Genomic DNA, 26,894 nt, shown 5'->3' on the forward strand with positions numbered 1-26,894 from the left:
AACACTAGAAGAGGAGCTAGTAACTAAAGCATGCTCAATTGATAATTTTTCATATCTTTCACTTAGAGCCTTTAGTTCTTCCATCTTGGAGATGAGAAACAATTCTTGCTTTTGAAGTGATTGCTCTTGCTTCTTAATTTCTTCTTCAAGCTCATCATTCTTTTCAACTATCTTCATGATGATGAACTTGTCTTTGCAGTTGAGATGATCAAGGATGTAGTTGTCTTCAACTTCAACATCACTCTCATCTTGATCATCTACTTGTGCTTTCTCCTTTTCTTGATCTTTCTTGTTACTCTTTTTTTTGCTTTTCTTGGCCATGAGACGCAAGTGATGAGTATCATGAGATACTGAGGTTGACTCATCACTTGGTCGCCACCGAGTTTGAGCATTGTTGCAAACAGCTACTTGCTGCTCTGCTGCCTCGGCCATACCAGACACGTCTAGTATGTGCAGGCAGACAGTAAGTCATGCGCTATTTGCACTTCTTGCTTTGGCTCGGCACTCTTGAGGTTTTGTGAGGCTTCTTTGCTACATGAAGACACAATGGACATACTTTCCATTGACTCGATCTCAAGTGCATCATCACATTTGGATTTTCCATATAAATCAAAAAGTCTAGTCCAAATGAGATGAGCACTCTCCGGAGGTGGTTGTCCATTGAAGATTGTCTCATCTTGAACCTCTACACTCAATATACTCAACATGACATTAATAGCTTGAGCATTGAGTTGCACGCATATCTCTTCCTATTTTGACAAATTTTTGTAGTTGCTCCAATCAACTATAGGAAGTGGTATGCTTGCATCCACAATATGCTCAACAAGAGGACTAATATCCCTAAAAGTATTGAGTATATGAATTGACTAAGGTAGAAAGTTAGAACCATCATTTTAGAGAAGCATCGACTCCAACTTGATAGGTGTTGACATCTTTTTCTCACGGCTGTGAAGCTTTAGATGAGAATCTTGCTCTGATACCAATTGAAAGGACCTAGGATGTCGCCTAGAGGGGGGGTGAATAGGCATTTCTAAAAATTAACATCTTTAAATGCGGAAACGATTAGTAAAGGAAACTCTAAATAAAGAGTAGTACCACCCCTCACAAGTTAGCCACAGAGTATACAAGGTATAAAGAGTATATCTAGAAGCAACAACACTGCAACACAAAGTTAGAACAGAGAATAAATATATTTAGCACAGGTAGGAAATACCAGATGTGTCCGGTAGGTATACCGGACGTGTTCGGTATGCACGTGTTTTGTAGAACAGCCTGACATAGTGATCAATACCGGACATATCCGGTATCTATACCGGACGTGTCCGGTATATACGGTTTTAGTGGAACAGCCCTAAACTTGCTTCTTTCGATTTCTAACTTCAAATCAAATTATTAGTACCTACTAGATATGACAATATACACAGATAACCTACATGAGAGCAAGAGCAACACAAATATCGAATGAAATGCAAATTGAGACACGATATTTGTTTTACCGAAGTTCGAACTCATTCGAGTCCTACTCTCTGTTGAGGGGGCTGCGAGCAACCCAGCGAAGGTCAGCCCTAGAGGATACCATGAAGGTCACTCTAGTCAGAGTCTTTTCCAACTCCTTTTCCTTCTTCCACTAGTTGATTCTGAGGCAGCGGAATCAACCGTTACAAATTTTTTGAGGCACACCACAATCTCTCGGGTGCTCTCCGGTGATGCCTAACCGTCTAGGACTGAAGAGTACAAGAGTAACAAATGTGAATCACGAAATAGACAATATGCACAAGTACTCAAGTGGTGGCTTGCTCTCTTTTTCAAATTCTCTCTTAACCCACAAATGGATTTTGCTATTTGGATCACACACTCACTAAGAGAGGGTTTGGGATAGTTCGCAAGGCTCAAAAACATATATAGAAACCAGCAGAATCAACAGCCTCCAAAGGTGGAGGCTTGGGGGTATTTATAGCCCCCTTAGAAAAACTAGTCATTTTATAGCCATTGCCATACCGAACTGGACATGTCCGGTATGACTTACACTGCTCCAACGATAACTAAGTTACAATGACAATGTGAGGTGTCGGAACTCCCGATGAATGCTAGAACTCCCGACCATCAAAACTCCCGACCCTCAGCATATTTGAAAACTCAGTAACTAAGTTGAAGTTTGTGAGGTGTTAGAACCCACGATGCATGCCAGAACTTCTGACCATCGGAACTCTAGACTCACATCAGAACTCCCGACCCTCAAGGTATTTGAAAAGTAGCCATTGGCCTCTGGTCATCCATACCGGACACGTTCGGTATGACTAGGACAGTGAACCATCTAAGTCAGTTAAGCGCAAGACATCGGAACTCCTAACCTATGCCAGAACTCCCAACCGTCGAAACTTCCAATGAACCAACCCGAGAACAATAAGAATTTTAACATGGCTAGGCACATACCGGACATGTCCGGTATTGCCAGACCAGCAAAAACAGATTAGGTCTTTTGTCTCTCAAATACTCAAAACTCACATGGGTTGGCTTGAGCACTTATGAAACATTATCTATCAACATGATGCATCTCTCTTAATAGAACAGTATTTCTATTAACTCAAATTTAAAAGTATAACGAATTTAAACCTTTTGAGTTGATCTCTTTCAACCGAAGCTGTGTATTCCAATCTTCATCAAGTGAGGGTGCCAACATGTTGATATTGATCTTTTCACTTGAGCGTAGCCATCTTGAGCACGTGACTTGATTCCATTCATCAAATTTGAGAATTCCCAAATGTATCAAGTCACTTCCATCAAACACTTCAATAGTGATTTGATCCTTCACGTTAACTTGACCATCATAGCTTGATTAGTACCTCAACTAAATGCAAGTACTTCCTTCTTCACCCTAGCTAGGTTCTTCGGCCGCCAAGCCATCGCTTGCCCTTCATCCTTGCTTAGTACCTCGAAGCCTTTCCTTGCTATCTTCACCATCTTAAGCCATCAAGTCACATCTTGTGTTGAATCAACCATTCATTTGTATTGTTATCTTTTTCATTTCAATTTAGCAAGCTTCAAATATGAGACCATTCCATATGCAATCCCTCATGTCTCATTAATTAATTCTTATGAGCTTGCTTTCACACAGTACATGGAAATCCCACAATAAATAAGCCTTTGCATGAATTCCATTTGCATTGTTGTCTTATGCTTGAACTAGATTGTTTATACAACAACACATCATTTTGGCTTTCATTAAGTACCTATGAGGTAACCTATTACCTATCCACACTTAGCAAACAGGTTAGACCTTTAATCACATTGTCATTCAATCATCCAAAACCCACTCAAGGGCTAGATGCACTTTCAACTAGCGAGCCCAGCCTCCTCTCCTTGGTGCAGGCCCAGCACGAGCACAGCCAAGCCCAGCTCCCCTCTCTGCCTCACATGAGCGGCACACATGCACAAAGAAGCCACCTCCGCTGCATTCTCCTGTACGGCCATCACCATGTCGGCCCCTCCTGCCAGCATCAAGGAAAGCTAGAAGATCATGCCTCCATTTCCCTTCCTTCACGTCACCATCACCTTCTATCTCTCGACTGCGCTCCCCTGCTTTTCCCTATAAAGCAGAGAGCAGCTCGCTAGCCAAATCGCTGTGCCTCAGATGCCCCTTGCGCCCACATCATCGGAGCCCCACGTTGCGCCAAGCCATGACCCATGCCGCAAATTTTGGACGAGCGCCTTGACCGCACCTAGACCAGTGCCACGACCCCTCTCGAGCCCTCTAGAAGCTTCCTGACCCCCTCACCTGCCCGTGCCATAGATGATGGCCATGTGTCTATGAGCACGTGACCCCAATGATCGCCACCATTTCCTGGACGCTCCCTACCCTCGTGAACCCTAGTGAACTGCCTCTAAGAGCTAGGCTGAGCCCTCGCCCTCGCCCTCGCCATCTCCCTCCTGTCCGCTGCCATAGAGTCCCTTCTTCCTCTCTGCCTTCTCCTCCTATCCAAGGATGCCATGGCCGAGATGCCCTGAGGCCACAGCACCACCATGGAGCTCTGGGTTTGCACCGATATAGGGTCGAGATGGTATACTAGAGGGGGGATGAAGAGTCCTTTCTAAAACTTAATTACATCAGCTAACCGAAATAAATACGGAATAAAAACTATCGGTCTAGCTAAGACTACACCCCTCTATATAAGTTCATAAGCACCTTATAAAGATCCTAATTAAGCAACAAAGGTACCAAGCTAGCTAGAGCTCACCCAATCAATTCTAGAGCAAGGTCACACAAACCTATGCACTAGTACTTTGTTAACCAGAGAGCTCCTATACATGCTAGTGATGCAAAAGCACAAAGCTCCTAAGCTCACTAGCAATGCTTAATAACAAGACTACAAAGCCAAATTAGAGAGCGCAAATCACTTAGCTACATAAACTAAGCAATGTGCCTAACAAGGTTACACAAACCAATTTAGTCACACAAGGGAGCTACTTCTATGCTGCACAAGCAAGAAGGTAATTAGCAAGCTACATAAGATAACTACAAGCTTGTGTAAGGGAATTGCAAACCAATGGGAAGACAAGGATGACATGGTGATTTTATCCTGAGGTTCACGTGCTTGCCAACACGCTAGTCCCCGTTGAGACAAGCTCCAAGGTTGTCACCGGTCCTCTTGCTAGTGGTGACCCGCAAGTCATACTCTCCCACGTGGAGTGCTTACCACAAGCTCTAGCACTTGACCTGGCCGAACCATTTATCGCCCTTCGCGTCTCGCTCTACTAGAGTTGCTCTTTGTGGCTCCCGTGGGGTGAGCACAATCCCCCTCACAATCTCTTCTCCGAAGCACCGCATAATCTTCTTTGTGTGCTTCGACAGAGACCACCACCAAGCCATCTAGGAGGTGACAACCTCCAAGAGTAACAAGCACCACTGGCTTGCAACTCGATCACCTAGTGCTACTCAATGCAATCTCACAATGCAACACACTAGGATCACTCACTCGCAATGGATTCGCACTTCTTGCAAACACAAGTGAGTTAGAGGCTTCTCAAACCAAGCACACACAAGGGCAACACATCCCTAAGGTGCTCAACCAGCCAAATGTCTGACCTCCACCTTTATTTATAGCCCCCAAGCCAAATAGAGATGTTGGAGCAAAGCTGCACTTTCTACGAGGGCACTAGACATGACGGTGTGGTCACCGGACATGGAGTGGCAGTGCCCCCCAATGGTTGAATCCAACAGCTAGTTTGACTAGCCGTGGTTATCAAACAGGCGGCGATGGCCTAGATAGGGGGTGGTGGTGCCACTGTGGCCAACACCCCAAAACTCTTCTCTCTAGAAAAATAGGGCGGTGCACCGCCGTCACCATGGCGGTGACCCCCTCACCTCAGCACCAAACTCACCACCCTCTAGAAAAAATGATGATGCCACCGGACAAGACCTGGCGGTGCACTGCCCAGCACATGGTGGTGTACACCATCACGTCTAGTGACAGCCCTTCTGTTGTTGCTCGAAACCAAGTCCAGGTGAGCACCGCCCTAGGGGTGGCGATGCCACTGGACAAGGTACGGCGGTGCCAGCTCTAACCCCTGCTCTCAGCCTCGACTAGCCGGTCACCGCCACTAGGGTGGCAGTGCACTAGATAGGGGGTGGCGGTACCCCTAGGGCAGCACCCCAAGCCTGGTTTTGCCTCCTTTCTTCAACTTTCGACTTCTCCTTTGCAAATATGCTAACACCACCAAGTGATCACCACCTTGTGCTCGTGTGTTAGCTTTTCACAATCATTTTTCCCAAAGGATTTGCACACTTTTTTCAATGCCACTCGATCCTAACACTTATACAAAGTTAGATCGCTCAAGTGGCACTAGATGACCAATATGCAAACAAGTTTCCTCCTCTTAATAGCATGGCCATCTATCCTAAACCCAGTCATGCACTTCTCTACATAACCTTTGACCGGTGAAATAAAATGCCCTACAAATATACCTTTGCCTTGCGCATTACATTGCATCTCCTCCATCATTGATGCAACACATGCACCAACCAATCACTAAATGAAATGATTCACTTCATATCATCATAGGATTGTATTGGTTCATCGATCTTGATCTCACTTGCTTTTCACCATTGCCTTCGTCCATCAGTGCCAAGTCTTGCTCAAGCTTCACCGCCACGCGGTCCATCGCTCCAAAGCCTCCAACTTGCCCTTCACGCTTGCAACTGGTCTATCAAGCCAAGTCTTGTCTTGATCTTCTCCACCTTAGTCACATGACTCAATGTCATGTCTCATATGCAATGAGCTACTTCATCACATGTGTGATCCTTGTAACAAATCCAAGCCATTTTACCTCCATGGAATGTATTACCCACACACATGTACCTATGGACTAATCACCTATGTATCTCATATTTAAACACACTAGTCCACCTATGTTGTCACTCAATTATCAAAACCAAACAAGGACCTTTCAATCTCCCCCTTTTTGGTAATTGATGACAACTCTATAAAGATATGGAAATTAAGCTCATTTCAAGCTAGCACTTCACACAAGTGTAAATTGCTAACTTGATTTGGATGTTATGCTACTTATCCAACATTTAAGCTCCATGTTAAAATTTGGATAAGCACCATAAAACCTGACTTGGTAATGATAACTCCCCCTACATGTGTACTCAAATGGTTTGGTTTCAAGTTTGCACACATGCATAAATATGAAATTTGTGGGAGTGTTACCACTACTAAGTGATGCTAAGGTGTGTAGAATAACGTTTGAAGCATGATACCAATCGGAGTTGCACTTTTAACACTATCCTTAGCATCGTGAGTAGCTAGACAACAAAAATGCTAGAAACCCCATGAGATCAACATTATAAGCAAGGTTCTAGTACCACGTGTAAAAACACAAGTCTAGCTACCATCCTATGCATGCTAGTTATCATTTCATCATTCAAGTTCTATAACTAGCATATAACACACAAGCAAGCATATAAAATTTAAAAACTTATGCAATGCAAGCAAGCACATGAATATGCACATCTCAAGAATGCAATTAATCAAAATTCATGAGCTTGCTCCCCTCCCTACTTGTGTGCTTCTCTTGTCCAAGAATTTTGATCATTCTCAATTCCTCAATGTTGCCCTCTCTTTGTCCATTGTCCATGTCCAAAACCCCAATTGTAATATATTTGTCTCAATCTCTCCCAAAGCTTTCATATCTTTGTACAATCTCTCCTCCTTTGTCATCAATTTCCATAAAAGACGTGCTTCTCATTGATGAAAAGGCTTGCATTGGGGTAGATGGTTGACACTTGAATCTTGTATTTTTTATGGACACTACCTCATATGTTGGAATAACACTATTTGTATAGCTCTTGAGATACCACACATAGGATCTTTGACCTTGATACTAATTGGTGGGACACCTCCCCCTATGTCATAGCATTGGTCATCCACTTGATAATCTTGATCTCTTATAAGTGAGGGATGCATTCTTCATTTGATGATCACTTAAAGTTGAGGATCACTTATGGAACCACCGTCTTGTATGATTGATACCACGTGTAGAAATGTGATACCATGTAAAAGAATTTACTAGCATGGAACCACTTTATGGATTTGTCAATAAACACCATTTTTTGAATATTCGCTATCTTCATGAGTACCACTTATAGGATATCACTTGTAAGGTGATCTAGACACCACTTGTGAATACCACTTGATGAATCAATTGAATCTAGATACCTCTTGAAACAACCAAACTAGATATCCATTTTTATTGTTGTCTTGTGCTTGTACTCTTGTTACTTATCATGAGCTTCTAGGTTGACTTGAACTAAAATGAGTTGCCTAAGTTTCTAAGTCCGGTTTGAACTAATGACAAGCTTCTTCACACCTCTTGTAAGGGTTATCTTACCAATGTTGTACTTATCACTTGTTAGCAATCCAAAATAGATCAAGTATTTGGGTTCACTAGCTCATGAATAAACTCATTAACATACCACTAGATCATTTAACCATTCAAGCAATAGTGGTAGGCTTATGAATTTAAATCTTCATTTGTCATACATGATCCTATTAGGCATGTACTATATGCACTAATCGCATACTAGTAAGGAATGAAAAATGATCATGCACATTACAATGATACCTTTGCTATCTTGGAGTAGAGGATAGTGAATAGATTCCAATTAAGCTCTGTAATAACAATATGAAGTCCAATTTATAGCTTGGTGAAGACCAGTCATCATAGATAGAGTCCATTCTTCACCCATATGAATTAAGAATCATTTAAGATCAAGAGCACTTTCTTGTTGTGGTTAGCTTGCTTCATCATTTGTCATCTTTACTTGTATGAGAGCATCAATGTGAGAATACCACTTAAAATATCATGACTAGCTCTCTTTTGGGTGTTGCTTGCTTTTCTTGATCAACTCTTTTGATTTCTTCAATTAAGCATCTCAAATGTACTTTAGATCACCACTTCCATGTTAGCCTTCTAAGTACCACACTTGGTTCACCTACACATAGGCGGTAAGCCCCTACACTAGGAAGAAGTGACCTCTCTCCAAAGAACCATTTTTGATACTCACTTGAAATAGATTGATTGATTGATCCAAATGATAGACTTAACTAGATGTATAACCCTGAATCATTCTTTAAGTCCGTTTCTTTCTACTCATTTAAGTCATTTTCTTTCTACTAAATGACCTCCAATTATCACTAGAACTTAAACTTTATCTTCATCTTGAGCTTGGTCTTAATCTTCAATTTGAGTACCAAATATGTGCCAAGTATACTCCACAATCAAATGACCTTGTTCTCTTTGCTTGTCATGCTTCTAGATCAATCACCAAACCTATGTACCTCAAACACTTGTAGACATGTTTCCAACTTGAGGACCTTTCAATCAAAGTGACTCTTGATCAATCCAACTATTGTCACTTTTCTGGCAGATTCTGTACCATTCAAAGAAAAATGCATATATCCCAATGTACCAACCCAAATGCCACAAAATTGGGTGGAGATGAGACTTACTAAGTTATCTAATATCTGTAAAAATTTGAGCTTCATTTGACTTCTAGATTGCTACCATATTTTAATTCATCCACCACTGCTACATGCTGAAAACTGCTGCAATATAGCTGACAAGATCTACTCCAAAACCGAAGCATCTCTTATCCAATTCTCATAAAATTTCTACAGTATTTTATACCATAAGTCTAGAGCATGCATACCAAATTTCAAGCCAATCCAATAAGATTTGATCACTCGAATTCAGACTTGATCTCAGTTAGCTTAGATTTTCAATAAATGACAGATTTCAACACATTGAGCTATCTATCTTCAGCTTGAACCAAACTTGAAATAGATTTGTTTGAATACTTTCACAAGACATAAATCCATTCAATACACTTATTAAATGTAATCTTATGAACTTATCCAATACAAATCAATCCAAACTTGATTACTAAGCATTTATCCATCCAAACATCTCATAGCAAGCAACATATGCATATATATCCAATTCAATCAACTCATATGCGCCCAAATGAATAAAATCAACTAGAAATATACCTTGGTTAGCTCATGATCATCAATAGCAAGCTTCAACTTAAATATGCAAACCACCAATTCCAAACAATCACCACAACTTGATAAATGACACTTGTATGGTGTAGCACTTGGACTTCACTCATTTTGACTTGGCATTGGGTTTGGATTAGCACTAGGCTTTAATGCTTGACTCAACATATGATGAACAATCAAGAATTCAATTGAATCAAGCCTTCAATACCGATTGTACCTACACACATTCATCTACTTTTTGATGGTACCCAAACTTGTTTTGGTCCTCTTAAGTTAGGTGCAATATACTTAGGCATAGCCTTAGTATGAATAGCGGAATGTTTTGCAATTCTAACCAATGAGGTACCATTGCCATCCTTTCTAAGCATAGAATCATCATCAATTGAAATATGTTTAGAAATGTGCCATGTGTTCTATTTCCTGGCATGAGTAGCACTCTCTCTTTAATTGAGCTTTCTCTTCCTTGCTCATGTGGTTCTCCTCATTGCCTTGCCTCTTATGAGTTGCTTGAGCTTTCTTCTCAAGCTTGGTAGGACACCGCAAGGCAAAGTGTACCGTATCTCCACACTTGAAGCACTAGATGTGAGCATAGACTTTCTTCTCATCTTTATTCTTGCTCGTCATCTTGGCATCTTGAGTTTGCATTGGATGCCTTGCTTTTCTACCCCTTCATGTTTTCTTCTTATTCTTCATCATCAAGTCACCACCATCTTCACGGTTGATCTTGATTTGCTCTTGGGGTGTCTTTTCTTGCTCAACTTATGGCTTTGGTTGATGCTTCATTTGTTGCTTCACCAATTGCTTGGTTGGGCACATAGAGGTGAGATGACCCCATGTGCGGTACTTGAAGCACTTGACATGCCTTAGCCTCTCTTCTTCTTTCTTCAACTTGAGCTTTTCTTTATTGGGGCAACCATTTACAAGATGTCCCACTTCATGACATTTGAAGCACATGAAATGAGAGAGCCTCTCCTTTTCTTGCTTCTTTTTATTTCGCCTTTGGTCATGCTCTTCTTGTTGAAGCCGACACCACACTTGTCACCATAGCTTTTTAAGTCTTCAACATGTGCTCAAAGATGACTCTTGAGTTGTAGAACCTCTCTAGCTTGTTGCTCAAATTCTTCACTTTATTTTTGAGCCCATTATTCTCCTTCAAAAGGTTAGCCTCACAAAACATAGAAGTAGAACAAGCATCTATATGCGAAGAACATGGCATAGCTAATAAATCATCATAAGAGGTGAATATATGCTTCTTGCCTACATAACAAGGGTTAGCAACAATATGTGATTGATCAATTGACCCATATGATAAATTCTTACTAGTTTTAGATTTTTTATTTGAAAGTTCTTTAGTGAGAAAAGCATGGTCTTGTACCAAATTATCATGAGTAACAGTAAGTTCCTCATGAGCCAATTTTAGCTCCTCATGTGAACAAGTAGTAACATAGAGTAGATACTTTTGTTGTTCACATGTATTCTTTAGAAAACAGTTTTCAATTTTCAATTTCTTGGTTTTAGCCATTTCTTTTTCTAAAGCTTTAATCATGCAACCATATCTATCTAGAAGCTCCTCATATGAATCAAGATCAATCACATTTACATTAGATACCTTAGTGTCACCTTGTGACCTAAAGCAAAGTGATGTAGTTAGAGAGCTTGAAGAAACATCACCCTCATAGCCCGAGCATGATCCATCATCATCACCATTAATCTTGTCAAGTGATCTTGTGATAGAATCATCATCATCATCACTTAACCATGAGGTGGAGCAATCTTCCACAATCACCAAATCGTGGTCATGCTGAACACTCATGCGCCTCCTCCTTGGGCTCATCCTCATCGTTGAAAACCGTCCCACGTTTCTCATTGAGATAACTCCAAATCTCATGGGTGGTCTTCACGTCAATAATCTCTCCAAATATTCTATCATCCAAAGATCTATATATGATGTTAGTAGCTTGGATGTCGAGATCTAGACATTTCTCTTGTGCTTGAGTTAGATTCTCTTCATTCAACACATGAGAAAAGCCTACATCTACTATCCACCACATTTGAGGGCAAATAAACTTAAAATTGCATATTATCTAATTTTTCCATCGTGCAAAGTGTGTGCCATAAAAATGTGCGAACAATCAACATCTAGCCCATAAGTCTCTATCCTCTTAGGTCGGTAAAGACCACAAATGAGAGACCTAGCTCCGATACGACATGTAGGGTCGAGAGGGCAGACTAGAGGGGAATGAATAGTCTTTTCTAAAACTTAATCATACCAGCTAACCGAAATAAATGTGGAATTAAAACTATCGGTCGAGCCAAGACTACACCCCTCTATCTAAGTTCACAAGCACCTAATAGAGATCCTAATTAGGCAACAAAGATGCTGGGCTAGCTAGAGCTCACCTAATTAATTCTAGAGCAAGGTCACATAAACCTATGCACTAGTACTTTGGCAACCGGGGAGCTCCTACACATATTAGCGATGCAAAAGCATAAAGCTCCTAAGCTCACTAGCAATGCTCAATAACAAGGCTACATAAGCCAAAGTAGAGAGCGCAAATCACTTAGTTATACAAACTGAGCAATGTGCCTAACAAGGTTACACAAACCAAATTAGTCACACAAGAGAGCTACTTCTATGCTACACAAGCAAGAAGGTAATTAGCAAGCTACACAAGCTAACTAATTACAAGAGCAACTACACAAGCACAATGAATGTGAAAGTAATTACGAGCTTGTGTAAGGGAATTGTAAACCAACAGGAAGACAAGGATGACACGGTGATTTTATCCTGAGGTTCACGTGCTTACCAACACGCTAGTCCCTGTTGAGACAAGCTCCAAGGTTGTCGTTGGTCCTCTTGCTAGGGGTGACCCGCAAGTCACACTCTCCCACGTGGAGTGCTTACCACAAGCTTTAGCACTTGACCCCGCCGGACCACTTGTCGCCCTTCGCGTCTTGCTCTACTAGAGTTGCTCTTCGTGGCTCCCGCGGGGTGAGCACAATCCCCCTCACAATCTCTTCTCCGGAGCACCGCACAATCTTCTTTGCGTGCTTCGACTGAGACCACCACCAAGCCATCTAGGAGGTGACAACCTCCAAGAGTAACAAGCACCACTGGCTTACAATTCGATCACCTAGTGCCACTCGATGCAATCTCACAATACAACACACTAGGATCACTCACTCGTAATGGATTCGCACTTCTTGCAAACACAAGCGAGTTAGAGGCTTCTCAAACCAAGCACACACAAGGGCAACACATCCCCAAGGTGCTCAACCAGCCAAATGTCCGAGCTCCACCTCTATTTATAGCCCCCAAGCCAAATAGAGCCGTTGGAGCAAAGCTGCACTTTCTGCAAGGGCACCAGACACGACGGTGTGGGCACCGGACATGGGGTGGTGGTGCCCTCCAACGGTCGAATCCAACGGCTAGTTTGACTAGCCGTGGTCATTGGACAGGCGGCGGCGGCCCGGACAGGGGGTGGCGGTGCCATCCCGGCCAACACCTCAAAAACCCTTCTCTCTGGAAAAATAGGGCAGTGCACCGCTGTCACCATGGCGATGACCCCATCGCCTCAACACCGAACTCACCATCCTCGAGGAAAAAATGGCGGTGCCACAGGATAACACATGGCGGTGCACCGCCTTGCACATGGCAGTGTACACCGTCATGTCCGGTGACAGTCCTTCTACTGCTGCTCAAAACCAAGTCTAGGTGGGCACTGCCCTAGGGGTGGCAGTGCCACCGGACAAGGTACGGCGGTGATAGCTCCAACCTATGCTCTCGGCCTCGACTAGCCGGTCGATGCACCGGATAGGGGGTGGCAGTGCCCCTAGGGCAGCACCCTAAGCCCGTTTTTTCCTCTTTTCTTCAACTTTTGACTTCTACTTTGCAAATGTGCTAACACCACCAAGTGATCAACACCTTGTGCTCGTGTGTTAGCTTTTCACAATCATTTTTTTCAAAGGATTAGCACTCTTTTCTCAACGCCACTCGATCCTAACATGTATGCAAAGTTAGATCGCTCAAGTGGCACTAGATGACCGATATGCAAACAAGTTTGTTCCTCTTAATAGTACAACCATCTATCCTAAACCTGGTCATGCACTTCTCTACACAACCTTTGACCGGTGAAATAAAATGCCCTACAAATATACCTTTGCCTTACGCATTCCATTCCATCTCCTCCATCATTGACGCAACACATGCACCAACCAATCACCAAATGAAATGATCCATTTCATATGATCACGTGGCCGTATTGGTCCATCGATCTTGACCTCACTTGATTTTCACCGTTGCCTTCGTCCATCGGCGCGAAGTCTTGCTCAAGCTTCACTGCCATGCGGTCCGTCGCTCCAAAGCCTCCAACTTGTTCTTCACGCTTGCAACCAGTCCATCAAACGAAGTCTTGTCTTGATCTTCTTCACCTTAGTCACATGACTCAATGTCATGTCTCATATGCAATGAGCTCCCTCATCATATGTGTGATCCTTGTAACAAATCAAGCCATTTTACCTCCATGGCATGTATTGCTCGCACACATAAACTTATAGACTAATCACCTGTGTATCTCACATTTAAACACATTAGTTCACCTTGATTGTCACTTAATTACCAAAATCAAACAAAGACCTTTCAACCGAGCTCCGCTGTTCTTCGCAACCGCGCCGCGGGCACAATCACTGAGTGACCTTGCCGTCAAGCCCGCAACGTCGGACGCGTCGTCGAGCCGTGTGACTGCAAGGACTCCATGGCCTCGCCAAGCCCCGTCGCGTGGAGACCTCGTAGCCACGGTTCCGCATCAAGCCCCGGCGTCATCACCACGTCGAGCCACCCGCCAGAGCTGCCATCCAACGCCTGTCCATCTCGGCCTTCACAAGCTGATGGTGAGCCTCCTCTTACCCAAGGTCTCGCCTTTAGCTGCCATCGTCACTGAACCGGCTCAAGCCACCGCCTTTGGTGCAGGTACGACCTCGTAGAGCCACCTCGCCACACCGACGCCCTGACCCGGCGCCGCCGCGGAGCCCACGACCACGGTGCCTGAGACCCGGTGCCGTGCCCCGCGACGTCGCGCACGGGGAGGTAGCCGAGCATGGCTCCCACTGTGTTGCCGCTCAGGCTCTCCCCAAGGACGCCGATGCGGCCATCTCCCTTCACCAGAGCGAGCGACGACCACCTGCACCGTCGCGGCCACGTTCCAGCAGCCTCGACATCACTGCGACCCGCATAGCGCCCTCGGCATCACGACTCCGACAACCTCACGGACCACCTGGAGCGCCCTGATCCGCGCCACCACCGCACGGTCTGCCTGCACCGAGCCCAACCAGCACCAGGCGATCTGCCTCCCTCGAGCCCACCGGTGAGCCTCAAGCGCCCAAGCTCGTTCCTTTAGCCGAGTTCGTCGTCCTATGCCTGTTCTGACCTTCAACGCCGGCTCTGTTTGCCACACGCACAGCGTGGCATCTCTGCCGCCGTTGGCCACCCATGGTTGCAGCTGTCCGCCGAGACACATGCACAGCCACCGACACCTAGTGCCTTGCCACCTGTCGCACGAGCCATGCACTTCACGGTCATCCGCCCGCCACTACCATATGGCCGCAGCGGCGCCGTCACGGCTCGACGCCACGGAGGCGTCTCGCACCTCGGTCGTGCAGGCACAGCGCACCCACGTGTGAGCACTCGAAAGCCCAGACCCTTGCCTTCCCTAGTTGCCTACTTGCCTGACTGCCAATCTTGTCCTTTGTTTCAGCGCGTTCTCCCTTGAGGTCCAGGGAACCGCCGCAGCCGACGCACGCGGCCACGCTCTCGCACGCGCCGCCATGGTGCCAGCGCACGCACACAGAGGCCCCGGTGCCTTAGCACGCCACGGCATAGACACCTGGACAACACTGATGGTCACTAGGGACACGAACACCAGCACGGCGGAGCCACATCGCTCGTGCCCGTCGTGGCCTCACCGCCACCACATACATGCCGGCGCGCGAGCGCCTGGGAACGGCACCATCGCACACTCATCACAGATGCGCACAGCAGAACCCGCGGTGAGCCACAGCGTTGCCGGTGAGGTTTCGCTGGCAAAGCTGCCGCCTTTCCTCCTTCCGGCTCACTTCTTCCCAAGACCTACTTATAATCTATAACCACAAAATTGCATCTACTATATTCTATAACAAGGCTTCTTAAATCAAAACCTCTGAATATTGATCTTATGTCGGCAACCATCTGCAATTTGCTGAACAAATCTACCAATTTTTTTATCTGTTGCCACATAATTCTTCCAACTTGAACTTGTACACCTATATTTACTGAACCTTGATCTTGTGCAGATCATCGAACTATAGCGCACTTTCTATGCCTGCAACAATACTACAAGACCACTCTTTCTTCAACTGAAACATGAGCTGTTCTTCAAGCATAGTTTGCCTCTACTGAATTGTACTGCTTGAATCACCTACACTGCATGAGCTGCTCTTCTAGCATCAACACTTCGGCCAGTTCCCCTTCTATCTTGCTTCTCCTACACTGATATCTCCACGTCGGCGAGCAGCAGCACTTAGCAAAATAAACCAAAACCCAAGGTCTCACCATTCAAAGCGGCCATGGCGAACAATCTTAGGCAGCGCACAACGTCGAACCTCCTCGACGTGTCGTGACATCACCCTTTTGGATGGATGATGGCGTATGTTGTGTGGTAGATGGCCCGATGGAAGTGGATGGCAGAGCTGTGTCGGACGGCGGCGACGGCATGATTATGTGGTGGAAATGGAGGCCAGCAGCAGCAGCCTGGAGCGATGTATGGAGATGAAAGCGTGTGTGTTACTCTATGGAAGAGTAAACACCTTTTATAAGCAGCGGTCAGGGCACCCTTCGGAGAGTTTGGAAATTGGAGCTCGGCGCCACCTCTCGTCTGTTGATGATGAACGAGCGAAAAGCACGGACGCGCGGCCGCTGTTTCATCCTCTCTCTCTCTCTTTTTTTTTTTTGATTGAAAATTGATCTCACCCGAAGCACGTATCCCCTCAGCTTTAGTTGCTGCACCACGCCGATAGCACCGTGCACCGCTCGAGTCTATGTGAAAAGTGTTCCTTGCGCGAGTTAACCTGCCTAGTTAGTCACGCATGTGATGACTGAGACTATCGGTCGCGCCACGTGGCCCTAATGTAACTAAAAGGGTTAATTAATTCTTGAAATTTAATTTGGGGCACGGACGCGCGGCCGCTGTTTCAGTGCGCGTTTTGATGTATCTCCTCTTGCCATATTTTAAGTCTAATCTCAACCAAGTCAACTTATTTAAGATTCTCGACTTAAAAATTCTATCTAGTGAGAGTAAACCTCTTGTGCATACCAAATGTTCTCAACTTAAAATCCCGTAAGATGCATACCTTAGAACTACCCCCCCCCCCCCCCCCCCCCCCCCCCCCCAACAGTATGACTAAAGAAAAAACAAACCCCTAATACATTCTGCATTCTACATCAAATGTCCCCCTACCAGTCTACCACCAAGCTTATAGTAGTTGACCCTATAGAGTTTAGCCTTCACGAAAATTCTTTGTACGATATGGTTCGTCAATCCAAACATCTTTGGGGTGACAACAATGTGGCCTTTGCTTGTGACTTAATCAATGTGATGATCTGCTGCAAAATACATGTTAGCCACAAAAACTTGTGCTGATCATCAATCACTAAAACTCCACTGCTGAAATTGGGGCCTAGATGCGTTCAATATTTTGTCCTCTCTCATTGCCATGAAACCCATCGAATTCAAGGGCGAAGCCCAGTTAAAGGCTATGGGTGCAGCTGCACCCCCAGAAAACGAAATGAAATTGTTACCACCATATCTTGGCCCTTTACGCACCCCCCTGGCCCAACATACTACACCCCCCACAGCTCAGACAACACAGATAAAAGCTCAATTGAGATTGGCAACCAATTTTCAAAGAACTACCCACAGGCCACAAGTCTGCAACCCCGTTCTTCCCCTCCACTATTGGCCTTGTCTCCGACGGCGTCGCTCTGCCTACCCCATCGGGTGCCGGCTAATTGTTAGCTTTTAACTGCGTGGTGAATTGGTTTGTTGGTTGCTCCATAGCTTAACCCCTTTGTGCTTAGTTGTTGTAGGATCTTTTGCCTTTCCAATCAGTGATTCAACGCTTCACGACAATGAAAGTATGGAGATTAGATGATTTAGAAGATTGAATGTAGACTGTAGAGTATTGTATAACTGATTTTAATTCATTGAATAATTATTTAAAAAATAAAAATTAAGTTTTTGTTCACATTTTTTGGTAGTTGAATTAACATACATGTTAAGTACTCCTTTTCCAAATTAAAGGATATTTTGGTTTTTCTAGATACATAACTTTTACTATGCATAAAGAATTCTAGATATACACTATGTCTAGAATCTAGATACATAGTAAAATTAATGTATCTAGAAAAGCCAAAATGTCTTATAATTTTGAATGGAGGTAGTAAATGTTTATTTTGTATATTTTAACTCACTTTTATTAGCGTTATACCAAGTTAGCAATCAATATTATCAATGGGCTTCTTCATTTTAATAGATGTTTTTATCACTTCTTTATCTCACAACCCCCTCTGTTTTACTCTAGCTTCGCCACTGATCGAATTTGAGCCACTATCATTGAAATCAACATAAAAGGTTATGTTATGCAAACTCGTAGACTAGGAACATGAGAAATAAGCGACTCGGTGAGCTTAAAGCTACGGTAGAGAACATTTTGAGATGGCACGGCGTAAAGCATGATTAGGTGGGGATGCAAACGCATTGTTGTCAGATTTATCTATTACCATGAGGGAAATCGAGTTCTAACATTGATTAAATCATATACATGTTTTTATCAGTGTAGGAGTTTTACTTTTTTCCTATATCTTTTGATATAGGATTAACGTGGTAGTTTTTAGCCCTCATGAGCGAAAGAGATTCTCCTTTTTTTTACTTAGTTGGTGGTACCCTAAATTTTATTTAGGTGTTCTCTTGCATATAGAATTCAAATTACACTATTTATGTAAATTTAATTTCTAAAATTTATCTACCAATCATTATTATATAGGATATTTATTTATGTATTTTTATTTACAATTTATTTGGAGATCAAACTAATTGTTTTACATGGGATCTTTATTTAGATATTTTGTTTCCAAAGTTTATGGAATAAAATTATTGTTTTCCCTTAATTTATTATTTCAAATTGACTGTTTATTAATTATACTAGGCATAGACTCTTTAGTTTAATCTAAAGAGCATCGTAATATCCTATGGTGTAGTTTTTTTATTTTTTAATTAATCTCGTAATTTCTAAAACCTTTCAACGAACAATTTAATTTGTTTGAAGCTATTGAAACAGTCCAAGCCTACGATCCAAACGATCACCAAGGTCTCGCAAGCTAGGTATATTCTTTCCATGACTACTCACTGTAGAGTTCTCTTAGTATTTTTAAATAGTAATAAAACACTATCACTAGTCATAGCACATGAAAATCTTCACTAGGACGCATTTAGTAGGAAAAGTTTATACTAAATGTTGAATGCTAAAATACTAGGAGGCCCCACATCACTAGGAGAAGTTGCAGATTCTGGTTGTGACTTGAACTAAGTGTGGCTTAGCTAGTTCTAGATCCCTCATAATAGAACATATCCACTTAGGTGTAAGTCTTCATCAACATGGGCGATTGCATTTTTGACTAATTACTATTCTAGTGGTTTGACATATCTGCCGATAACGAAACACATGTCAGCTTCATTAATTTCAATATCTATCATCGTAGTCTTTTGAATGCATTCATAGGGAATTAGCCATGGTATACAATTTGGTGCGGGTGAAGCTAGAAGCGAATTAACCCTTTGGACCCAGCTCTGTTCGGCTGGTCTATAAGCCGCCTGTGCTGATTTGTATGACTGATTTGTTGAGAGAGAAAAATATTGTACCATGACTGATAAGCAGGCTTATAATGTCAGACGGACAGAGCCCCAGGTGTGAAGTACTGTATACATGATTTTGTTGGAATATAAGTTGAACATGAGGTTGTTTAAAGGCCAAACAAAAGAACTAATGCCACGGCACTAGGTGACTTAAACATGGCTGTCGCTACTGTTGGTGCGCCTTTGTATAGGCCAAACAAAAGAGTTTTTTCTGAACCAATGAAAAAGAAATTTTTGCTGGGATTCGCTCCAAATGTGCCTGCCCGCCCGCCTAATCCAACCTTCCCGGCCGGTTCCCGCCATAGACCAGTCGCCGTGGCGTTTCGCTCGCAGAAACCCGCGAATCCGCAGCGCGAAACCCAGATTTCGAACGAAGCAGCACGGGCGCACGGCAGATCAGATCGCGCGGCATCTCCGGATCCGCGGCGATTGCGCTCGCGCGTGGCCGCGTGCACGTTATCCCGTCACGCAGACACGTACGGCACGCAGTTGAAAACGGGCGGGCCTTCCATCGGAGGTTTTCAGGTGGGTACGGTGGTGCTGTGCCTGTGCGCGGTGGGCTGGGGCCGTGGCTGCGCCGGCGTCGTCGACCGGACGCCCTGCCTCCTCGCTCCGAACAGCTCCAGATCTGTCTTTTCCCATGATTGATACGAGATGCATCGCAGCACAACAGCAGAGATTTACGGCCTGTTCGCTGGAGGTTGGAGCCAGGGTTTCTTTGCCTCACTGACTCTGTTAACACGCCCTGGGATAGTAGAAAGCAGGAGCCGATCCGCTGAATCCGTGAAGCCTGACAAGATTCCGAGGGCCACGGGCACGCCGGCAGCGGCGCCGCTTGTGACGCATGGCAGGGTCTGTATTGCACCAGGAGGGATGCCCGTGCCCGTGCGTACGCCGTCCAAACACACCATTGAATTCCGTTGGCTTCATGTGTACGGAGTGTACCGGACCGGAGCCTGGACCTGCCATGCCAATGGTGTGGTATGGTTGTGGTCACCAGCAGGCAGCGGGCAGCAAATTTACTTTTTAGACAAGCCGTCCGCGGCGACCCGCAATTCACGCTGTAGGGGAACGGGACGGACAGCAGAGACGCCACAGCGTAATGTCCACACCGAACTGAGCTCACGACTCCTCTTATTTACTACTGTAGTCATCTGATGAAGCGATGATGCTGATGGTGTTGTAAACTCGTACACATTACTGCCATGGCACAGTGTACCCGCACATGCCTCTGCGGCCGCAGCTGTGCGTGCGCCCACGCAGATCATCAGAGAAATGCTCGTTTACAACACCATCAGCATTATCAGAGGCAGCAGGTCAGGACGGGTGTTTCAGCGCTGAGCCTCTGAAGTCTGAACCGATCTCTGAAGGTGCTGTTAGCGAGTCAAAGAAGCGCACCAGGGCCAAGGGCCAAGCGGTGCGTGACAACGAGGCGCGGGAGCAGCATGATCGAGCTGCTGCTGGCCAGGCGGGGGCGAGGCGATCGATCGAGATCCAGGGCGACAAGCTAATGCGCAGCGCTCGATTTGGCTTTTGGTAGGGCGACAAGCGAATGCAGCCACGCTGCAGGTGGTAGCAACCAGGCATGGGAGCGCCTAATGAGGAGGTCCAGGTCGTCCAGGTCCAGCCCAGCCACGGAGGCACCGCCACTACTGACTGCTCACCTTGCCTGCCGGTGCCGGCAATGCGATGCGAGGTCCACGAAACTGGGGATGAGGGGGGCTCATCATGATCTTCCATTGCTCGAGTCGATAACGGAATCATGATAAGCTACTCCGCTCCAGTCAGTCAGGCCATGGAGCAGAGCAGGGCAGAGCAGAAGCAGATCGCTCGGAATGTGCCTTCTCGCTCCTTCGATTGACCAATGATCATGGCTTGCAAGTTGCAGGATCAGCTAGTGCCCGGAGGCAGAGACCGGTCTGGATTCAGAGAAAGTATTTTTGGCTCGTTGCAGTCTTGCAGACATGATTAAAGTATGTGTTTCACTTGCCTTTATGAGTTTATGGTTAGAAATTTTTCCATATAAAAGGAAACAGCACATTTGGAACAAACCTTCTGTATCTGCAATAAACATTTGAAATGTACTCTACATTTGGCATAGATAAAATGCAATGCACATTTCTCTCAGATATGAAATGATCGTACTACGTATCAATCAACATAACAAAAAGAATAAAATGGAATCAGGAACATAACTTTCATGCACTTTTAAAATAAAGCATATATAACTGCGATCCAGATTTGTAGCTTTCCACTTGCTCTTGGGAAAGCAAGCAACGGAAGGAAAGGAACTATAATACTGACCGATCTGAGCCTTTCCCATTTGCTCCCACAAGGAGCCCATCAGAAAAAGCGGTTGATTGAGGAAACAGCAACTGGCAGTAACCGGTTGATATACAATCATTTTACTAGTTATCCTTCCCCATTTACTCCTCTTACCTCCTCCTCCGTATATGAGGTAAGGTCACCTCCTATTCTATGAGGTGTGAGGAAGGAAGAACCCTAATTGAAAGCTCATGTGCAGAGCTTGTCTGAATTTGGTTGGGATTTGCTTTTGTCCAGCAAATGTCAAACAGGAGCTTGTCGGCATGACCGGGCCAGTGTGTTGTTGGATCTATAGCAATAGCTGCAAGCTGGTCCGGACATTTGGCTGGGACTGTCGCAGAAACTGTGATCATATTGACCCGCAGTGGTCAGTGCTGCCACCAATAGGTATTCAGCACCAGCAGACTGTAGTGTACACTTACTACAGTCTACACTACAGCATACCGTTACCTGGTAAAGCAGAAGTATGCGTTCGAGTTATCTATTGGTTACGATGTACAAGAAAATTCTGGTTACGATCTACAATTCTCACACACAGGCTAATTCTTGCTCCCATTTCTATTTAAACAGGAAACAGGTTGCAGCAAGTTATGCAATTCTGCCGTGCAGAGGAATCTTGTGCACTAGTACACAGATAGTGTCATACGGATGTGTATATCAGTTGTTCAGTGCTATGAAAAACTGAGGTCCAGGCAAGCCATGCACTGGTGGTACATGGTAGAAAGTAATAATACAGCTACATTGCCGGTAGAGAACAACTGCCAGTTCAAGCAACAGTCGTACTTGACATCATAGCTAGGCGACAGTGACCACCCAGGAGGCCAGGACCAGGTTTCCAGAAACCCAATTGGCCCTTCGGGGGTTTCCAGTCATTGGCCAGTTAGTAAAGGTTTTTCAAAACTCATGTAAATGGTGCAATAGTGATAAGGGTCACATGAATGCATCTGTGGCAGACACAGTCGATGGATACAAAAAAAGGTTAAATGGCAAAAACAAAACAATCGAAATTCTAGCCAAAATATGCTTGACCGCAGAGACAGTAGGTGGATCTCAGTTTTGTTTACAGATGGAACTCTAGTTGATAATCAGATACTGCAAAGTCCAAGCACACTACAATGTTCTGCGGCAAGAAGATTCTTCTAGGGGTTTTGCAAGCAGCTCTAAGGTTTATCAGCACTACTAATCTACCATTGTTAGGGTTCACCAGCAATGATCTAATGAAATACTATCCCCAAGCAGATGCAAATAATTAAGGGACAGGATCCCATTATGCTCCCCAATTTGATCACATAATTTACTAACCTAGCAGCTGCAACCTTGAAATGTGATCAATTTAAAATTCTCGTTTCTTTTAAAGAATGCTTGCGACCCAGATTGATAAATAGAATGGATAAGACAGGCTGAGTAGCAATCAAGGATAATCAATGAAGGTACATTGGACATAATCAACTAATGGCCCAATGCAAACAAAATGGAATGCCAAAAACCATATTATCATCAACAAAATCATAGCTCATCATTAAGAAAAGAAAATATATATCTGTAGTTCATGAAATATATCAAATTGTTCTATTCCTCTGCCGCATCCGTCTTTGGATTCTTTTCATTCGACAAATGTTCAATGCCCAAGGCAATCCTTGCCTAAAGTTCATTGCGAATTGAAGGAGCAAAAGTACAAAATGGTACGAGAGAGCTCTCATCTCTACAGCGTATGTAAATTCCTTGTTCCCTCTCTACCTACACCAGCATCCCTGGACTCTAGGGTCTTGAATTCCCCTTACGGATGTCAATTGCATGAACTGGCTTGCAGCACTGGCTCACAGGACGCTGCTTGTTATTTTTTTTCTTTATGAACCAAGTAGTGTGCATGTTTTGTTGTTCCATTGAGCAACTACTTGACTAAACCATAATCCTCAGGGCGGCCAAACTAAATATAAGATGATTGAACCAATCAAAAACTCCTAGAGCGGTGAGGAGCACACCTGAAGCATACCACAATTAGAGTAGGCGCCTAGTAATCCTTCTCCTCTTGCTTGTCGAAGAACTATGGTAACATACTGCAGGAGATCCAACAGTAGCATCATCGCTTTGTTGACTCAGACAGGCAGCAGCATCCAGTACACCAATGGGGCTTTGTGGCACAGAGGAAATTGATGATCCAGCAGACTTTAAGACAATGCTTCCCATAGTAATCTTCTCTTGAATCATTTCATGGCATCTTAAAACCCTCTCCTAAAACACATTAATGGTGTTTTAGACTAGTTTGGAAAAAATTTGAGCAAGCTTTAATGGTTTAATGGTAAGCAAAACATGGATAAACAAGTTTGCGCTCAGAGGCTACCATCCAATTATAAGTGCCATATGGTTTAGTAGGAACATTGAGCTCTGAAATTATTACCTTGTTCAAATACTTGCAACTACTAGCAGCTCTCTCAATTACAGAACTTCTGCATTCCCCCATCGCAGCAAGAGCGACACTGGCAGCAATCTCTGAGGGTCTGAATACCACAAATTCAGCACCTGCAGACCCAATTGTCAGACTTTAGGAATTGATTGCTGCCAAATTGAGAATTTTTGTATACCATTTTTTATGAAACGAATTTTTCTTTTTGTATACCAATCAATAAGGTCAGGAATCATATCTGACTGAATCCTATATTGTACCTTTAGCAGTGCTCAAGACAAGATCGGAAGAGCGAGAGCGTGCGAGCAAGGAGGGTGCACCATGATCACTCAACTTATGAAGAAAATGTTCAACAAATGAGCAAGCAGTAACAGCATGCATCCTCCACTTTAAGGTTCTTAGCACATGAAGCTCCATCCTTCTTATGGTCCTTCCCTCAAAAACAAACTTTGTCTCAGCTACCTGCCACACAAAGTCGAAAATTACTTGCTGGAAAAGACAAACAAAACATCACAATGTATGTGCAGGCAAGTGATGGGATCCATTGCACTGACTCACCTGCAAATCCAAGGGGAGTGGCACAAAAGTCTCTTCCATTTTCGAAGCCAAAGACAAGCATGCCACTGCCAAGAGCTGAGTCATCCAAGCTCTGTCTTCCTGCCATGATTTGGAATTGGATCTTCCTCCCATCAGCACTATGTAATTTGAGTAGGACTGTTTCCAGTGATACTAAAATTGCAAGACTTACAGGAAACTCATACGTGGAGAGGAATCTATCGAGGTAGTTCACAGACAAAACTGCAGTCAACGGTGCGAAATTGTAATGCTCAATGACCTATCCAGCAAAAAAGATGCGGATTCAGTGAGCTTTGATGCTGATTTATGTTGGAAGAGATACCGATGAACATCAATCAAGTCAAGAACCACGATGAACTCTAAAAAAGAGACCTTTAAGCAAATCCGCGAGTCACATCTCACTAACATCGCAGAGAAAGGATCTCATAGATCGATTAAGTGAACTCACCTTCCAAATCCAATCGACGGCGTCCTTCCTGACGGCGGCCAAATCCAGGTCCCCATGCCGTCGCTGAAGCTTCTGGGGGTATCCCTCCGCGGGCATGTGCTCCACCTCCCTCTCCACGAGCGAAGCAACGCAGTCATCCGAGAGCAAGGGGAGCTCCGTCAGGAACCCGTCGACGGCGACCCCGGTGGCGGCGGCGGCGGCGACGGTGTCGCGCGGCGGCGTAGCGGCGGCCGCCCAAGAGGACTCCTCCCCCTCCTCGTCCAGGCCGAGAACAGCAGCGTTGTCCTCCGCGCACAGCAGCACGGAGGCGGCGCAGTCATAGCCCGGCACCATGCTTGCCACGCCACCTACTTGCCAAAAACAGCACGAATGCAGGACTGGAGCAGCGAGCAATCAATACACCAGCGAAGCTCTCTCTCCCCTTCCCCTTCTCGCGAGCTGACTGGTATGGCTTCTGGATTTGCTACTCCTCCCCCTCCCTGCTCTCCCTCCCTCTTCCTCTTCTTGATTTATTCAGATAATATAGATAGAAAAAAGGTAAATGTTTTTTTGCCTTTTTTTTTCTAATTGTGTTCTTCTCAGGTGGAGAGGAGAGAGGGGCGAGACAGAGGGGGGTGGGAGGAGGAGGACGCCGGCCAGGCCACTGCAGTGTGGGAAACAGGATAAATGGAGAGCAGGGTTTATGTAGGGCGGCCAGGCGCTGTGCCTGGTGATGGTGGAGCGTATTTTGGATAGAGGTGAGGGGTTTTCTGTAAAATATGCCTGCGGCTTCTTTGGGTTTGTTTTGTTTTTGGCATTTTCTAGGAGAGTTTTTCGGCGTGTTCGCTGGTTGGTTTTTGGCTGGTTTGGGTTGGCTGATGCTAGTTTATTGTGAGAGAAAAATACTGTTGACTGGTTGATTTAGGCTGGCTAAAACCAACAAGCGAACAGGCTGTTTGGAGCGCGATCCTTTGCGCGCACAACACTGGATCGTGTTTTGCGTGAGGGGTGTCGCAGGGGCAAAGGCTTTTTCCGTTATCATCACTGGGGCCTTGTTTAGATGCCATCCAAATTCTAAGTTTTTTCACTCTCTCTCTATCACATCAATTTTTAGCCGCTTACATGGAATATTAAATATAGGTAAAAAAATAATTAATTACACAGTTTAGTTGGAAATCACGAGATGAATCTTTTGAGTCTAGTTGGTCCATGATTAAACAATATTTACCAAATAAGATGAAAGTGGTACTATTCATCGGGTTTACTTTTTTTTTTACAAAGTGAACGAGGCCTAGGTTAATGTTTATACCAGTGAAATCGATGCAGGGTGCGTTAGCATTAAAGAGAAATCTAGTACAGTAGTAAACAAAACTTGTTGAGAAAATTATATGTGGCCTGTTCGTTGGTTGGTTTCTGGGTTGATTTGAGCTGGCCGGTGCTGGTTTGTTGTAAGAAAAAAATACTGTTGACTGACTGATTTGAGCTGGCTGAAATCAACGAACGAACAGGCTATGAACTCTTGACAAAATCTGAATCTAATAGTAGTTCATTTAATTGTTGATTTACCCAGGCGCCATTAAGATCGCGTTTGGATGGCATCCGAAGCTTGCTGCACCGTCTGCGTCGCATTTTTTGCGCTCGTTTGGATCGCAGCT

At 44.5% G+C, this 26,894-nt stretch overlaps 1 protein-coding gene across 1 annotated transcript; it reads right to left on the reverse strand.

The window, feature by feature from the left end:
- Window positions 1-23,323: 23,323 nt before the first annotated feature.
- Window positions 23,324-25,894, reverse strand: LOC136464551 (cyclin-D3-1-like). Its single transcript, XM_066463496.1, has 6 exons — window positions 25,261-25,894; window positions 24,985-25,071; window positions 24,795-24,893; window positions 24,497-24,698; window positions 24,231-24,352; window positions 23,324-24,064 (listed from the first exon to the last, which is right to left on the reverse strand). Exons 1-6 carry the CDS (start codon window positions 25,591-25,593, stop codon window positions 23,831-23,833), a joined length of 1,077 nt encoding a protein of 358 aa, XP_066319593.1. The 5' UTR covers window positions 25,594-25,894; the 3' UTR covers window positions 23,324-23,830.
- Between the last annotated feature and the right edge of the window lie 1,000 nt (window positions 25,895-26,894).

The sequence above is a fragment of the Miscanthus floridulus genome, chromosome 7 (genome assembly GCF_019320115.1).
Source record: "Miscanthus floridulus cultivar M001 chromosome 7, ASM1932011v1, whole genome shotgun sequence".
Taxonomy (NCBI): Eukaryota; Viridiplantae; Streptophyta; class Magnoliopsida; order Poales; family Poaceae; genus Miscanthus; species Miscanthus floridulus.

Bases quoted from the DNA above. Each gene is read 5' to 3' on its own strand.
- LOC136464551 (XM_066463496.1), bottom strand. From the start codon at position 25,593: ATGGTGCCGGGCTATGACTGCGCCGCCTCCGTGCTGCTGTGCGCGGAG. The intron at 24,894-24,984 runs GTAAGTCTTGCA...AAATCATGGCAG, and splicing joins TCTCCACGTATGAGTTTCCT to GAAGACAGAGCTTGGATGAC. The intron at 24,699-24,794 runs GTGAGTCAGTGC...TTTGTGTGGCAG, and splicing joins CACTCCCCTTGGATTTGCAG to GTAGCTGAGACAAAGTTTGT.